A 15,931-nucleotide genomic window follows, 5' to 3' on the forward strand; every position below is an offset into this window, starting at 1 on the left:
CATTTGTGCAAGTTTAGCCTCAAAAAACAATAATAATAATAATAATAATAAAGGGTAGCTAGAGTTCCTGGTCAAATGTCCCTTTCTATTCTGTGGTGCATAGCAAGCTATTGTGTCCAAGTCAACACAGTAGACATCAATTTAACAAAACTGCCACAGCACATGAGCATTTTTGCTTTGCATAGGGCTGTGGTGTAGTTCAGTTTTACTGCAAAGGAACGTAAAAAGCCTGACAAGTGAGAATCTACAGGAAAAATAATCCTGTGTGCACAACATTTATGGCATGGTCTCAACCTCGTATTTTGCTCCCTGCCAAATGTCTGTTGGGTGACAGCCCTCTGCTTTCCCAATCTACCTTTCCCAAGGCAGTCTTAGACAACACAACAGGAAGGTGCCCAAGCTCAAAGGCCAGCAGGGAAGGCTGATTTCACTGAAATTTCACTGGTGACTGATGGAGAGCAGTGAGCTTACTCCTCTGCTAGAGATGTGCACCTTCTAGGTGGGCAACCAGGGCTAACAGTGGCAAGGCTGGTTGTGGAGAAACCTGCCTTCTGAGACTGCAATCACATGTAGCTTGGGCAAGTACCCTTCAACGCAGAGGCTGCCTTAAGCTTGTGACCATTACAGTGCTCTGTTGAAGATAGCTCCAGTGATGTGCATTTTTGAAAAGGTCTGACAAGAGGACAGTGTAGCTGGGAGTGCTCTATAAGAGCTGCTCTTAGCCAGGAGAGCTCCAAGAGATTTCACTGTGTGCATTTTGTCCCATGTTTACAGATCATACAAAAGGTAAACCACCCTGTCAGTGCTGACCATTCATTATGGTGCTTTTGCTCCTCTGCTGCACTTTGTACTGCATGATTGCCAGAAAACACTCCTGATAGAGGCACGAGGCAGTGAAAGGAGCCCTTGTTTAATGCTGAAGTAGCTCCTCTTCCTACACCTGGCTTAAAACAAAATGAAGCTCCCTTACAGATGTATGGAATCACTCTGTGAGAGCTGGGAGCAAGCACTCAGCTTCACCACACTGGCCCAGCACTACCAATGCCTGGTGTAGTTGGGCCACTGTGAGCTGGGCCTTTCCCCAGCTGAGTCATACAAACACATAGACAACTTCCTCTCCAAAAACATAGAATCACAAAATTGCTCAGGTTGGAAAAGACCTTAAAGATTATCAACTCCAACCGCAACCAAACCATACCACTCTAACAACCCATCACTAGCTGAAACAGACTAATGATGGGTAGGAGGGACAGGCAGGGGCAAAGAATTATCAGGAATGAGGACAGCAGCACAGCTCCTAATGGCCGGCACGGTTTTGTCTCACTGAGCTGTGCTGTGCTCTACCTATGACTTGTCCACCAGTGTTCTGATGGGGTATGGGGATGTAGCACGTGAGAAGGATATGGGAGTACTCAGGATAGCTGAGGGGAACAAGTTCCTAGAGGAGTGCTGCTCCTCCAGCAGTCCACTGAGCTGGGGCATGTCATTACCCCCCTCTCTCCCTTCCCCTCTTGGCCCAAGGGAAGTCCTTCAGACCTGTGCGGACAGAGTGTGGTTCAGCTGCAGAGAGTTCAAGATTATTTCTCCTACAGAGAGGAGAAAAAAAAGTCACACGTGTTATTGATAGGCAGCGTAATGTCCTGTGACATCCATGCTCAATCTTTGCACGGCACTGAGTCCTGTGCTCCACGGCTGGCATGAAGCTGAAGAGGAAAACAATGAGCTTCCTCTTTCTCCTCTTCTCCATGTTGCATTGATGCAAAGTGAACAAAGCATGGCTGTGGGCTGCTCTATCGGCGATCTCTGCTCCCCGTGGCAGATCAGGCTGCCAGCACTGCCTAGTGCCAGATCCAGGCACCACCCGCTGCTCTACAGTCATTTACCTCAGAGCTGAAGGGACTTCACAAAATTGATGTGTTAAATAACCAGTTTTAGCAGGCACGGGGCTTCTTCCCCTATGGAGAACAGCATGGCATTACGGGTTTACTAGCAGCACTCCAATTCTTGCTGGCAGCAGGCATCTGCTGTCTGATTAAGATTTGCAGGAGTAGGTCTCCAGTGGCTAGTTTCAACATGGATTTAACTTCAGCGAGGTCAAAGGTATAAACTGAGGGAGGAACTTTCTCCTCCAAGATCTTTATTTAATAGCAACCTGCTAATTATGATAGAGTGCTGGGCTGCTGGGGAGTCCCCTGCCAGCCCTTGGACATTAAATGCTGGCTCGGGGCCGTTTGCCAGGGAAGTCCTTGCAGAGATGGTGCTCTGTCCCCAGGCTGGAGCAGCTGCTGCTGGAATTGCCTGAGCAGCTCTTGCACGGAGAGAACTGCTGCCACCGAGGGAGAGATCTTCATCTCTGCTATTGTTTACTCTTTTGTCTGGTGACACTTGCGGCTGCACTAGCCACAGCCAGATTTTTTTTCCCCCCTATTTTTGTGCTTTTCAAAAGGGTAGGCAGGAGGTGGAAAGAGCTTCAGTTATCTGTTCGGTGGGTGGCAGTGTTTTGTTTTTCTCTCGCTGGCTGTCAGGGCGGATTCACTGCTGGGCTGTGGTTATGGCTCTGCACAATTCTCTTTACATGCTGCAGATGTGGATCTCAGCTCATGAAGATGCACTTAACTACTGTTTCTGGATTTGCCTCTCTGATCCCAGTTAAATCCTGTCCTCAATGGCAACGTTTTGAACTGCAGCGTTACTCCACCAGTAAAAATGGTGTAACCCTTCAGATTTACATTCTTCTGAGCAGAATTAATCCTCCTGGATCTAGGCAGGATTGCCTTCCTATTTTCCTCCTTCATCACATAAATGTGGGCTGTTAGCCTGTAGCTGGCAGAGGTGACCAGAAAGCACTGAATAATCCAGGTGTGCAGGATAAAGCAATTTGTCTGCAGTATGTGGAAACAAAGTGGTGATTTCTGCGGAGATTTAAAATGGGCTGGTGCAATACAAATTGCACACAGCCACCAGCCAATACATATTTTACGCATTGCACCAGGAAAGCTAAAGAATATATTGCTCAGACGTGCAGCATTAGCGAAGATCTGAAGCTGCACGCAATTTCACATTGAAAGCCAAGCCTGGTGGGGAGGGCTGGAGAGAAGGAGGGAGGAGGAGGGAAGGAATGAGACAAAAGGAATGGAAATCAGATGCTTTGTCAGTGAACTCGCTGCTCCTTGACTGGAAGGTGCCATAGTTAGAGAAAATTGGAAGGGTGTGTTGGTGATGATGTGAGGAATTAAGCTGTGTTGAAACGTTAACATTGGGCAGTCGTGGACCAGGCACATTCTTCTCTCACCTTTCCAGCAGAACCTCCCAGAGAAACAATGAGATTATGTGAAGCACCAAGACAGTGAGGAGCAGGAGGACTGAGATGTAAGGTGGAGAGGCTGTGGAGGTGATTTACAGCTGCAGGGACCTCCCTGTACAGGCACTGGAGCAGGAGGAGGTAGCGGGGCGGGGGAAGCTGCTGTTTGCTGATCTTGAACAAATGTCAGAAACACAAGCACACACTTTTGAAGTGTAAAGCAGGCACTGGTCTCACAAAGGCATCTATTTGCTGACGAGGCTTGTGACCACAGATATAGCATTGTCTTTTCCAAGCGAAAGAGGAGAGAGACAAAGGCAGCGTGGTGCGAAGGAGCAGGCTGGGGGTTATTTCTCCACCATAACGCTGCTAAAATGACGAGGTGACCACGCTCCAGTTCGCAGCACTGACCTGTTCTCACAGAGTGCTGTGCCGGGTGCTATGCAGCAGGAGGAAGGAGTCGAGCTTCCACCGGCATTCACGACTGAGATGCAAACAAACAGAGCAGGGTACCAGAATGATAGCATATGGACGGGAATGGAACACAGTCCACCCAGACCACTAGAAGAAACAAGGAGGCCCAAATAACCTTCCCTAGTTTATAAAAAAAGCAACTGTTTTGCACACAGATAAATTTATTCTAAAACAAGCAAACAAACAAACTGAACCAAACTAAAACAGAAAAGGGTGGAGAGAAGTGGGTGGTGCTCTGAATTTCATATGAATCCAAGCAGCTGCTTGGAAGAATAAAATTGTAATGGCAAAAATTTTGCCTTGGGGAATGAACGTGCTGCAGCTGACAGAAGCACTGGAGGACAATGCTTGAAATCTATTTTCCTGACTCAGCAGCATTATTGCCTGAAAGGTGCATGCTAGCTCTTCCAGGTGAGTGCAGAGGACAAAGAAGGATTGTCCACAATGCACAAACTCAAAGTAACATTCAGAGTAGGAAGGCAATTTTATTTTTTTTAAAATAAAATATACTGTTTAAAAAGACAATCTCCATTTGGATTGAGAAATGGGTCTCAATGCAAGTTTACAAAAACAGGAAGAACCCTCAGCCACCTAAAATATTAGAGCTAGCTTTTAACAGGAGCTGCTCATGAAACAAGCACATTCTGATCAGACAACTTTCTTGTCCCCTTAAGGCGGTGTAGACAACTGGGCTGACGGTAATTTCAAGCTTCTACTAAAATAGCAGCGTGGTAGCAGTGTAGAGGCTACAGATGAGACCAGCCTGGGAGCACAGCCATATATAGCCTACATGAGTGCATCTCTGATGGAGGTGTCTGAATGTGGCTCCAACATGATTTATGGCCCTACAGCTGTGTTTGCCTGGTGATTTGCAAGGAGTGTTAGACTGTGAAGTGAAGGTGCTGAGAGGGGACTTCCTGTCTGCTGTGCGTGTCTTGCCTCCCTGCCAAGGAAGACCCACTTGATCTCTGTGTCACAGTGGGATTGCTTTACTCACCCAGAATTTTGCCACATGCTTCGATGGAGGTGAGCACCTCGCACAGCATGAGGCTTCTTCACATGGCTATGGCTTCGTAGCAGGGATCTCCAGTGTTTTCCGTTCTGAGCGTGAGGAGTTCTGCCTCCCCTGCTTTGCAGCCTCTGGGACTGCCCTGGGAGTGAGTTTGCCGATGAATATAAAGAGCTGAGGGTTTCACATTCATGAGAGAGAAGGTGGAGGCATTTGTCCTTTAGTCCCTTGGCTGTCGATAGTTTTCTCTGCTCCAGCTGTCTGCATGCCATTGGCATAAAAAAAAACACTTCAGAAATGGAAGAGTGAATATCTCCCACACGGCTGTGAGGCAGAAGGGAAGGCTTTTGAGAGGGAACTACAGCCATCAGATATTTCTGAGCAGAACTTGAGGGCTTTCCTGGGAAATGGAAATGAGCAAGAACAGCAGGGTGGCCTGGCAGCCAGTCTCCCATGGGCTGAAAACATCAATGAGCAGGATTAGGTGAATTCCAAAAGTTTTTGACAACGTTTCTAATAAATGGCATTTAAAACCACCCATTGCACCTAGCACAGCAGTGTCCTGTTTCCAGGTCTGTTCTGGGCACTGGGTTGTTGCTCAGCACTGTGAAGCAGCATGGCCAGTAACATCTGCATGGACTTTTGGAATGCCTGCACATTTTGTAGGCATCACGTTGTCCCTTTACAGTCTGTGAACCCTGCCCAGGAGCACTTGTGGCATTTGTGGCTTAGTCTTAGCAGATCTCAGAGGCTAAAATAGAAGCCTAAATGTACTGAACCGGGGAATCCCTGTCACCAACAGTGAGCCATCAATGTGGGCAGGGAACCAGACCATTGCTTCCCTGGAGAAATCTACTAAAATAACCTCAAGTAATCCTAAAGTAACCATGTGTTCATTATCATCAGCTGTTGCCTTCTGAAGGCCCCTGCTGAAGGTCCACCTATGTATGGCTTATCTCCTGCTATACTCTGAAACTTGGGACAGGTGGGAACAGCCCCCAAGAAGGTGTGAAATGGGCCTTGATAAACGGGTGTTTTGTCATGGTCCTGCCCACCCCTTCCTTCTCGCCCTGCAAGAAGTGCTCAGGTGCCCCACACAGCCTGCTGAGAGGACTAACATAGAGGCTAAAGGGAGTTTTCCTGTAAGAGAACCTTAGGAAGCTGGGATAAAGGCAGCATTGCGGGGCTGTACAAGGAAATTAAATTCATTTACTCTTTTGTGAAATTTTTATTGGACTCTGGTGTCTGCAGTTGCTATGCCTATGATTGTGGATTTATACTGAGACATAATTTCTAAAAGTGGGTTGAATCTCTGAAGGATATCAGCCACAGAGGGCAACAATTAAGAATTCCTAGCATTATGACCAAGTGTTCACAGCTGCCACAGAGGTGATGCCCAGATGCCACAGAGCATGCCCAGAGCATCAGCCTGCAGGAAAGTCAGGGATATCTAGCACTCAATATCCATCTCCTTTACTTTACAGCACCTTGAAAATGACCAGGAAGATCTTCACCAACACCAGGGAGCGATGGAGGCAGCAAAATGTCAACAGTGCCTTTGCCAAGCTGAGGAAACTTATTCCCACCCATCCACCAGACAAAAAACTGAGCAAGAATGAAACACTACGGCTAGCTATGAGATACATCAACTTCCTTGTCAAGGTGCTGGGAGAGCCAGGCCTGCAGCAGACAGCAGTGGCGGCACGAGGCAGCATCCTGGGATTCTTCCAGCAAGCCCCATGCTTGCAGAGTATGGAGGAGCTAACTCTCATTGAAAGCTGTGGTGCCTCTTCTCCCAGCATGAGCAGCAACATTGCAGAATGCTGGTCAGAGACTTCATCTCCTTAGCAGAGAATGAGAGATGAAGTCTTGGTGTTAGTCTGATAGTCACTATCTTTGTGGGTTGCCTCTCTATGTACAATGATAATTTATTTGTATTTATTACTGCTTTATTTAAGTTTCCATTCAATGGCAAAGGAATTCCTTGGTCAGTTAGCAATTGAAGGAGCAATTGAAAGAGGTCATGCTCTGGGAACTAGGAAGGACTCACTGCTGTAACAGACAATTCTAAGCCAGAAAAGCCTCTGCCCTGACCTCCTCTATCAGTTGGGGCCATAGAAATCCATCCAGTGGTTTGCCAGGGGAAGAGGTTATTCTCCCATGGCATTTTGAAGAAGCACTCTGAGCTTAAGAAATGATGAATGTGCCGCAAAACATGTCCAAGAAAGACACCTGGCCATGGTAGTGAAAGGTTCTGAGGGTCGTATTTCCTCCAGTCCTCCACTGCTGGTTCTAGTAACAACCTGCATTCACTGCAAATCTTATTTCCAACTTGAACTTCTTTGAAAATACAAATCCTGACCCTTGAACCTGGCTACATCTTTATCAGACTGGAGGAATCCCTGATATTACAGCAAAATACTATTTAACAAAATTTAAAATTAGCTTGAAACAAAAGTGTTGTTTTAAAATAAAGGTAGAGTCAAAGATGAATTTCAGAGAAATCTGTGAAGCCCATACCTAGCAGTACCCAGCATGTGTACATGAAGGAAGCTGGCTGACTACACTCCAGCTGCTATCAAAACCCATCAAGCAGATTACTGGCTAAACGCCTCTGTTCTTCAACAGCTGTAAAAACAGGGGAAGCCCTCGTTCTGAGCAAGAGGTCTCAGGAAAAAGGCCTGAATGACACTCTCAGAAAACCTTTATGGAACACAAGCGATCACTGCCCTTCTCGTGCACAGGTGGGATGTAATGAGCAATGTGCTCTAGTGCCTGTTTGGCACAGGCTGCATGCCAGGTGTCTTGGCAACCACCATGCTGTATTCAGGCAATGAGCAGGATGAGCAGAGTTTTGTGAGGGTGATCACTGTGGGTTGTTACACAAATCAATTCCCTGAATTATAACCTGTATCAGAAAAGATTTGTCCTGCTCATGAAAGGTACAAAGCTACTGAGAGCAAGAGAAAAAATTACATTGGGCTCAACTAGACCTTCTTCAACGTTAACACATGTTTCCTTTGACAAAAGTCCTTTCTATTTCCAAATGAAACAAGGTACGTTGCAGTGTTTAGAAAAAACTCTATGGCAGGTAAAAAAACAGATCATCCACATGCCAAAGCATCTCCCTGGGCTGTTTCTTCTTATTTGTGACACAGGGAGCTGCCGTCAGGAAGCGGAGACAGGGCTTGTTTAGGTAACAAATACAGCCCTTCTACCTGAGGGTATTTGCCACCCACAGGTCAGCTGCATTTAAAGCTTCACCAAACAGCAGGCATACTTTTCTCCTTCCTCCTTGGACAGGTCTGGTTCTTGTGAAGTGCATATTGTGCTGCTTAATGCACTGACAGAACAACACTGCTCATTCCGTACAGGGTTGATGCTGTGGGGTGCAGGAATATCAGTGGAAACCTTTGACCAAAAGAACAAAAAGTTTAAATGGTTAATGACCATCTTGTTTCTGACACTGTGAATCTCCACTTGCTTGTTCCTGCATTACTGAGTTCTGAGGGCTAAAGATGGTACAGGAGAGCAGCTGAGTGGAAACACATAGGAGTCTTTTGCATGGTCTGTGCAACTAACACTGCCTTCTCCCCACCTCTGCATCCAAGGTAATGAGACAAGATGTTCTTCTAGCTTTTCAATGAATTAGTCCAAATAAATCAGAGCACTGATTGGTGAAGTGTGATGGCGTTCTTTGTTCCATCAGCCACTTGCTGTCCTAAGAAACATGTGTCACCAAGACAAGTCAAAGCATCTCATCAGCAGAATTATTGCCTGGGGAAGGCAAAAGGAAACCTGTCAGTTCTGCAATGTAACGTGCTTGTAATATTCCCTATTCCTTCAAGTTCCTTTCTCAGTATTGTTTTGGTTCTCATCAGTGTTTTCTTTCTTCTCCTTCTCCATTTAGGAGCCCCCTACTTTCACATCCCATGTGTATTTGACTAAATCTATTGGCCAAAGAGTTTTTTGTCAGGTTGTTTGTTTTTTTTTCCTTCGTGTTTTGGGGATTTCTTATCTGTATGATCAGGAACAAATATGGTGTGCCTGATCACGTTTTGCGCTACATTATGTTATTTAACATCTAATATATTCCAAATAAATTATTTAAGAAATGAATCTCTCTTTGTCCATAAATTTCTCTAAAATTTTGTTTTACAGTTGCATACCACTTGGCAGAGGATATCAGATTCACTGCAATGTAATTTCCAGTAAATATTCATTCTTCTATTTAGACCTTATGCAAGATTCTTGATCTTAGAAACAAGTTGGAAGTAATATCAGATGACAAACAATGTTAGGAATTCTTTGGTTTTTGTCACTAATACTTTCTGGTGATTTTCCAACTCAAAACATTCAGTGGTACTTTATGATGTGCAAGAGAGGCATGTTTGTGCAAAACATGCCTGAGAAAGATTTCCCAGGAGATTCTATATAAAAATAATGAAATCAGCAAATGTGAACTTGAAGATATGTATTTATACCATGCAAGGCTATGTCAACTCAGAGAGGATCTTCTGCTTGCTGCAGGTAATGCCACACTGGTTGGTACACTCAAAATTGTCTGGGAAGATAATGGCTCCTGTGGCATGGAGATCTACCACATCAGTTGTAGCTGGCTGAAAACATCTCTCACATATCTTGGCAGTGGCAAAACCTTAGTATAAATGACATAATAGTCATTTATACTAAGGTTTACAGTAATAGTCCCTAATAGTAAGATCCCTACTGTGTCTCCTACAGGTATCTAGTAGTGCTAAAGTGGGTTGAGTGGCACTTTTTTCCTTTTTTGGGGGGACAGGGGGAGGAGGGAGAGGTGTAAGGGGAATAACATGGCTCTTAATACTGCATGGAAAACTAATTAAGGTGGTCATCTTATAGAAAATTTTTGGTGTCTCCAGATAGCAAATGCAAGGTTAAAAAATAAGTTATGTTTCTCTCCAACTCATGGTACATGCTAGCTTGAGTGGAGTGAGGAGTCCTCACATGCCTTTGTGAAGCAGAAATCCTGATGAATCATTCCTTTACTCAGAATTTCCATGAAGATCAACAGAAGAATATATCTCCACATTTCAGACTGAATGAGGATTACCTTTTACAGAGGGTGGCTGCCAGGGCTGCCAGTAGAGAAGTGGCACTCTTCTGCTATTGTAGAACCTAGGGGAACTGTTGCCAGTGAAGCTGAAGTTTAAGTTAACCACAGCACCCCTAAGAACAAGCCTGTTGTCCAGACTTGTGTTCATCATTTGGTCTTCCACATTCTCAGTATCTGCTTCGTGCCTATGGATCGTAACTGAAGACTCCTTAGAGACTGGGGTTGAGTAAAGGAAGAAAAGTGCTAAGACCATGTCTTGCAAGAAGGCTCTAGTGTTGTGTGAATTCTAGTGAGGGCCAGCCTGTGGTCAGAGGGAGGCCAGGCATAAAGTCAGGGTTTTGTCCTGGGATTCAGTGGATTCAAATCCTAGCTGACATGAAACATTCTGCATCTAGCACTGCATGTTGTGCAATGCATACACAGATCTGGATGGTGCTTTTTTTTCTTTTTTCTTTTTTTTTCTTAAACCTAGATGTGTTGTTGTTCAGATTGGGACAATTTTGCAGTAAGACATGCACTCAGCAGCCTTATTAGTTGTAGTGAGCCTAAATCAGCGAGGATGAGGCTACAGTGGACTTAAGGGAGACTCACATGATTCCTGAATCAGCCAACATAAATGGCAAAAAGGTGTTATTTAGGACACTAAGATACATCTCAGCATCTTGTTCTGAGCTCGAAGTAGAAGATGCAGCACCAAGGTGTTCCAGAGACCCACAATTAAGGAAACATTTAATAATTTACTTTCCCATATCTAACTGTCTCCCATGAATTTATCTGCTGCTAGAGAATGATATGCAGTGACCATAGCTAAAGTAGTGTGAGCAAGGCAGATCTGACTTTTGTCCTTTGAAGGCTGGGTGATGAAAAGAGGTGGAGAGAATAGGCGACTTAACTACTGACCTGTGGGGCAGAGGTCACTTGAGAGCCAATCTTAAATCTAAAGGCCAAAGACAAAGTGTCAGAATAGAAATCCATCAGTTTTCAGGGATATAATTGTATTTTTAGTGCAGCAGCTGCTATGAGAATTGAAAGGGGGAAGGTGGATATAAGCGAAGAAGCTCAAACAAGTGGAGAGGTAACAGAAAGTAGGCAGGTTACCCTGTATCTGATCAAGAAATGCATCTGCTTGGATTTATCATCATTGTGCTGTTGATAAGCTAACCCTAGAGTTTTCAACACACTCTGGGTCGGTCCAGGTCTTCTCTGTGAGAAACAGACTCATCCCATTGTATTCTCCGCCAGCCCCCTTCCTATGCGTGTGAACAACTGCATATCCCAACCCTCCATGGTTTGTTTTGCTGCCACATATTGCAAAACCAATAGTGCACAAATGAGGGTCCTCTGCTAAGTTCCAGCTTTAGCATCTTCTGGAAAGAGATCCCTCTGGCAAAAACACAGACAAAGAGCAGCCATCTTTTGGGTGAAAGGCCTGGAACACAAATCTTATGAAGAGCAGCTGAGAGAACTGGGATTGTTCAGACTAAAGAGGAGGCACAGGAAAGACCTTATTGATCTCTACACTCACCTGAAAGAGAGTTGTGGCAAGGTTGTCTTCGTTTCCCAGATAACAGTGATAGGATGAGAGGGAATGGTCTCAAGCTGGGGAGATTCACGTTATTAGGAAGAACTGGAACAGGCTGCCCAGGGAGGTGATGGAGTCACCATCCCTGGAGGTCTTTAAGCAAAGTATAAGATGTATAAAGTATAAGATGTAGTACTTGGGGACATGGTTTAGCAGACAATATTAGTGGTAGATGGATGGTTGATCTAGATGATTTTAGAGTTTTTTTCCGACTTTAATGACTCTAAAATTCTGCGTATGCAATTCTTCTGCTGAGTGTCAGTGTCACAAAAGAGCATAGGGGTGGCTCAGGATGAAGGGTAGGAAGAAGTCCTTGTTTAGGGTCTCAGTATGGACTACGTTGGGCTTCAGATGTGTCTTCCAACTTTTGTGTTGGCAAGCAAAGCAGGGAGGTATTCACAGGTAGAGGGAAGAAGTTTCTCAGGACCCCACTTTTCTGTTCCATTACACCTGGCTAGTTCTGAACAACACTGAATAGCTCAGACCTGGGGAAGAGCCTTCACACTGTTCAAGGTTAGCCATGAAATACCTCTGTATGATGCTTAAGAAACCTGTCAATGCTGAACAGGGGTGAACCCAGGATACAGATCATTGTTAATGGTGGAGTTGGATTATAGCATTCGTTTTCTCTTGGTTTTGGCAAACGTTAGATGTCCAGGAGCTGAGAGAGGCTAGGAACAATCAATATTAAATCTTCATCAGATCAAAGAGGATTACTGTGTTCTGATAGGTAGGTATATAACCAGCTGAAATATGATCTACAGAAATTCTAGATTCAAGGCTACATTATTAAACTCAAGCTTTAAAAGGGTTTACACATACTGGAAAGATATGAGGACTTCAAAGAGGAATCTACAATGGCTAAAAATACTCAGACTGGAAGGAGGTTATTAGACCTAGTAAACTAGGCATAGAAATTCAGGCCAACTGACTGTATTTTACTGCCTGTAGGGTAACAAATGTTTCAGAAGAAAGTATTTGGCCCTATTAAGAGCTGAGTAACAGTTTCTGATGTGATCTCTGTCACTCTGAATGGGAAAAGCCCATTGCCAAATGTGAGGATGGCTGCTGGCGCACCAGAGCAAGTGAGCCTGGCAGGCTGTGTTTGCCAAAAGCATTCAGCACTGGCACTGCTTCGGGTGGGAAATGTTCCCTTTGCTGCAAAGGCAGCAGAAATAACTTGGTGCTGAAGCGAGCTGCCCTTTCTGGCTCCTCTTTTCTCTGTGTTTTCACACACAGAAGAGCTGCCAGCTGTTGTGGGGTGAACATGCCCAGCCAAAGCATTTGGCAGAGGATATTCCAGTCTCAAAGGACACGTTTCTGCATAGATACAATGCAAATGGGTGTTCCCCAACACCTGGATATGGGCATGAGGAGAAACACTCATTACAGGCAGTGTTAGCAGACAAATTTTACCAATCTACTTTGATCTGGTGAGCAGATTAGAAGACATTTGTATACATATTCCTCTCATCATCTATTGGACCTTTGCTAAAGCTCACTTCAGTCATGTGCAAATTTTGTCTTTAATTCTTCTTTCAGATGAAGGGAAAAGAAAAATAACAAAAATGAAAAGGAAATACCTTTGAAAGTGAGAGAAAGCATGTATGATGAATCTTATATGTCTGGCACACTTGTCTCGTGGGTGCATAGACTTCCTCTGCGTTACTTATGTATATGTCATCAAAACAGAACACTATCATTTCATTTCTGCTACACTTAGTAAATAAATCAAGTTGTCAGGTAATTCAGAAAGCTCTATGCAGAGACTCCTATTAATTTCAAACATTTCCAGAGTGTTTTCCAGCAGCACAGGCAGCTGAAACAATACATAAAAGTATTAATTATATTTTTAATATCTTAATACGTTTTATGTTTTTGTTATACGTTTGATATATTGATTGCCTACTTCTAAAGGTAAATAAGTGAAAATGATGGTAAAATGATAAAAAAAAAACAACACGTTTCTTTACTTCTTCTCACTACATCATTTAAACACTTTGAACAGTTCTCAACCATGTGCTGTTAAGGTAAATAGAAGCACAAATAGTATTTCTTCTTGAAATCTACTGGTTTGCATCAGCCATGCGCTTGTCATAAATACTGCCTGAAAGCTTGACTTCCTCTGATATTTATGTTTGCTTTTATCCTGCCTCTGAAGTACTGAAGTCTAAGGCTGAGGTTCACAATAAAACTCCTGATCTTGAGGGCTCAACTTAAAACATTTCAGGGTTGTCATGAGTGCTTTTTGGGGTGCTTTCTGGGTAGGGAGCTTTTATGGTTTACCTTGTAATTTCTGACCATGTGTGCTTTTAAGATACCTCAGAAAGATGAATGTGAATCCACATGGAACAGCTGGCTGTGCAGAAGCAGCTCTGGAAGGCATGTGAAGACTTTTACTAAGTCAGTGATTTCATACTGCTTTCTGTGTATATAAAAATGCATAGTCTCTAGCTGCTTTTAAAACCTGTGACTATGGATTTGTGTCTTCAGTTCTGTAGGAAGGTTCTTTTCACAGCAAGAGCAGGAAGGTGCTAAATAGGGCAGGCACTAAGGCAATCAAGCAGGTTAGTTACCAATTTTAGCAATGCAAGTTCACTACAAGAAAAACAACAACAAAAACCAAAGCAATAAAAATCCCCACCACACTCCACCACCCCCCACTCAATAGGCTTTTTTCCTACAATGTCTCTTATCAGTCTCTTGCAGAGATTCTAAAGCTCTTATCTTGATAGTCCAGATTACCAAACTGATCTCCTCTCCATGATGAAAGGAATCAATATTTTCTACTGTCAGCAAACCTTCATTCCCAAAACAGATAATCAATTTACAGAATTCTCCCCTCCCCTCCCATCCTCTCCTCCTCTCCTCCTCCTCCCCCCAATTAATTCCTATGCTTTAATACCATCTAAGAGTCCTTAGTGAGAAGAGGATCTGCTTGCTATGCAGGTGCAAGTTTTTAGCACCACAGCACAACAGCAATATCACCCCCTTCTGCCCTCCTTAGGGCTTCTCTTTGTGAACCACTTTTTCTTTTTCCTCCTTTTCAGCTCTACAACCCCATGAAGCTAATCTGATTATGCTAATTTGTACTTCATGAACCCAAACACTGTAAGGGATCTGTGGAGGGTGAGCCAGGCTGGGGATGAGGGTGGTGAGGACAGGATTGAGGGTGTGGGAGGGGGAAACACAGCATTGTCTAATGGGTTCAAGCTAGTTAACAAAAAAAGCTGTCTGTATTGTCAGATAAAGCACACTTTGGGTAACCCCTTGCTGCTCTTGACAACTTAGAGTGTTCCAAACTGGACTGCGTTACTGAGCAGAAAAGGGAGCACGGAGAATATACAATGAAAGCACACAATGGGAAGTCTGTTTCCTGTTGAACGTTGCCTTTCTTTCTCCTTAACTAATCCTTCCCAGAATCTAGTAGTTGAAGTATGGTCCGCGGATTGTTAGTCAGGTGGTAGCTATGGCACTAGACAGCTTCTGATACAACCTCATCTGTTCAACTAGACTAAGGCTGCACTCAAAAATTATTGAATAATGGGCAATGCGTTTTCAGGCATGCACACACAACTGCAAATAGGAGTCACCGCTGCAGAAGCTGCCCACATCTCTTTGCTTTAGCTTTGTTTTACCAGCATTATCTTTGCTGTAATTGAAATTGCTGAGGAAACTGTTCTTCAAGAATAGAGAAAATCTGTTTCCAAGATAAAAGCAACCTTACTGTAGAGTTTAGGCAATCATAAAATCACAGAATTGTTTAGATTGCTAGGGGCCTCCTGAGATTGTCTGTTTCAGCACTCCTGCTCAAGCCATGCCACCAAGAGCAGGTTACCCACAAGAGCTTGTGTCAGTCGGATTTTGAATCTCCACAGACTGGGTTTGTAACGTCTATAGGAAATCTGTTTCCATGCTTATTCACCCCCCACAGTAAGAAAGTCTTTTCTTGTGCTCAGATGTGTTTTAAGTTTTTAATTCATGCCCATTGCCTACCATCCTGTCAGCAGTCAACAATGAGGATTCTAGGTCCTTCTACATCATTGCTTCCCAATACGCATTTTCACACACTGAACAGAAACGTCTTGAAAATATTAAAGTGTAGTCTGTTGTTGTTTACTTTTTTTCTGCACCGACTTCAGGCAGAAATTCAGAATGGTGGTTTCTGAGAGACAATTCTTTCCTCTGCTAAAGATAAATTATTTGTTGCTGGGAGAGAAAACGGGAAATTTAAGGAAGATATTTGTTCTGCACTCCACCTTAAGTAGCATGGCTCTCATTTCTCCTGCAAAGCAGACTGTTCAGTCCTACAGCCCTAAACGGAATGTGTTAGGGCAACATTTTATGAAAACAAATGGAAGAGTAAAAATGACTGTCTTAAAGCTGTCATCTCAGCTCAGCTGTATTTGTACAATGTTTCAGGGAAAGCATTACATCTAAGATATTTGATAGGGCAGAAGACATCTATTA

The 15,931-nt window shown here is 43.9% G+C and overlaps 1 protein-coding gene across 1 annotated transcript; it reads left to right on the top strand.

Moving 5' to 3' along the window:
- The first annotated feature begins 5,993 nt into the window (after window positions 1-5,993).
- TAL2 (TAL bHLH transcription factor 2) lies at window positions 5,994-7,617 on the top strand. The gene is made up of 2 exons (XM_052700566.1): window positions 5,994-6,173; window positions 6,269-7,617. The coding sequence occupies exons 1-2, from the start codon at window positions 6,145-6,147 to the stop codon at window positions 6,630-6,632; spliced, it is 393 nt and encodes a 130-aa protein (XP_052556526.1). The 5' UTR covers window positions 5,994-6,144; the 3' UTR covers window positions 6,633-7,617.
- The last annotated feature ends 8,314 nt before the right edge of the window (window positions 7,618-15,931 follow it).

The sequence above is a fragment of the Tympanuchus pallidicinctus genome, unplaced genomic scaffold (assembly GCF_026119805.1).
Source record: "Tympanuchus pallidicinctus isolate F22 unplaced genomic scaffold, pur_lepc_1.0 scaffold4, whole genome shotgun sequence".
NCBI classification, from domain to species: domain Eukaryota; kingdom Metazoa; phylum Chordata; class Aves; order Galliformes; family Phasianidae; genus Tympanuchus; species Tympanuchus pallidicinctus.

Excerpts from the sequence above, each read along its gene's own strand:
- TAL2 (XM_052700566.1), top strand. The coding sequence starts at position 6,145 with ATGACCAAGTGTTCACAGCTGCCACAGAG. Across the intron at positions 6,174-6,268 it reads TGTTCACAGCTGCCACAGAG|CACCTTGAAAATGACCAGGA; the intron begins GTGATGCCCAGA and ends TTTACTTTACAG.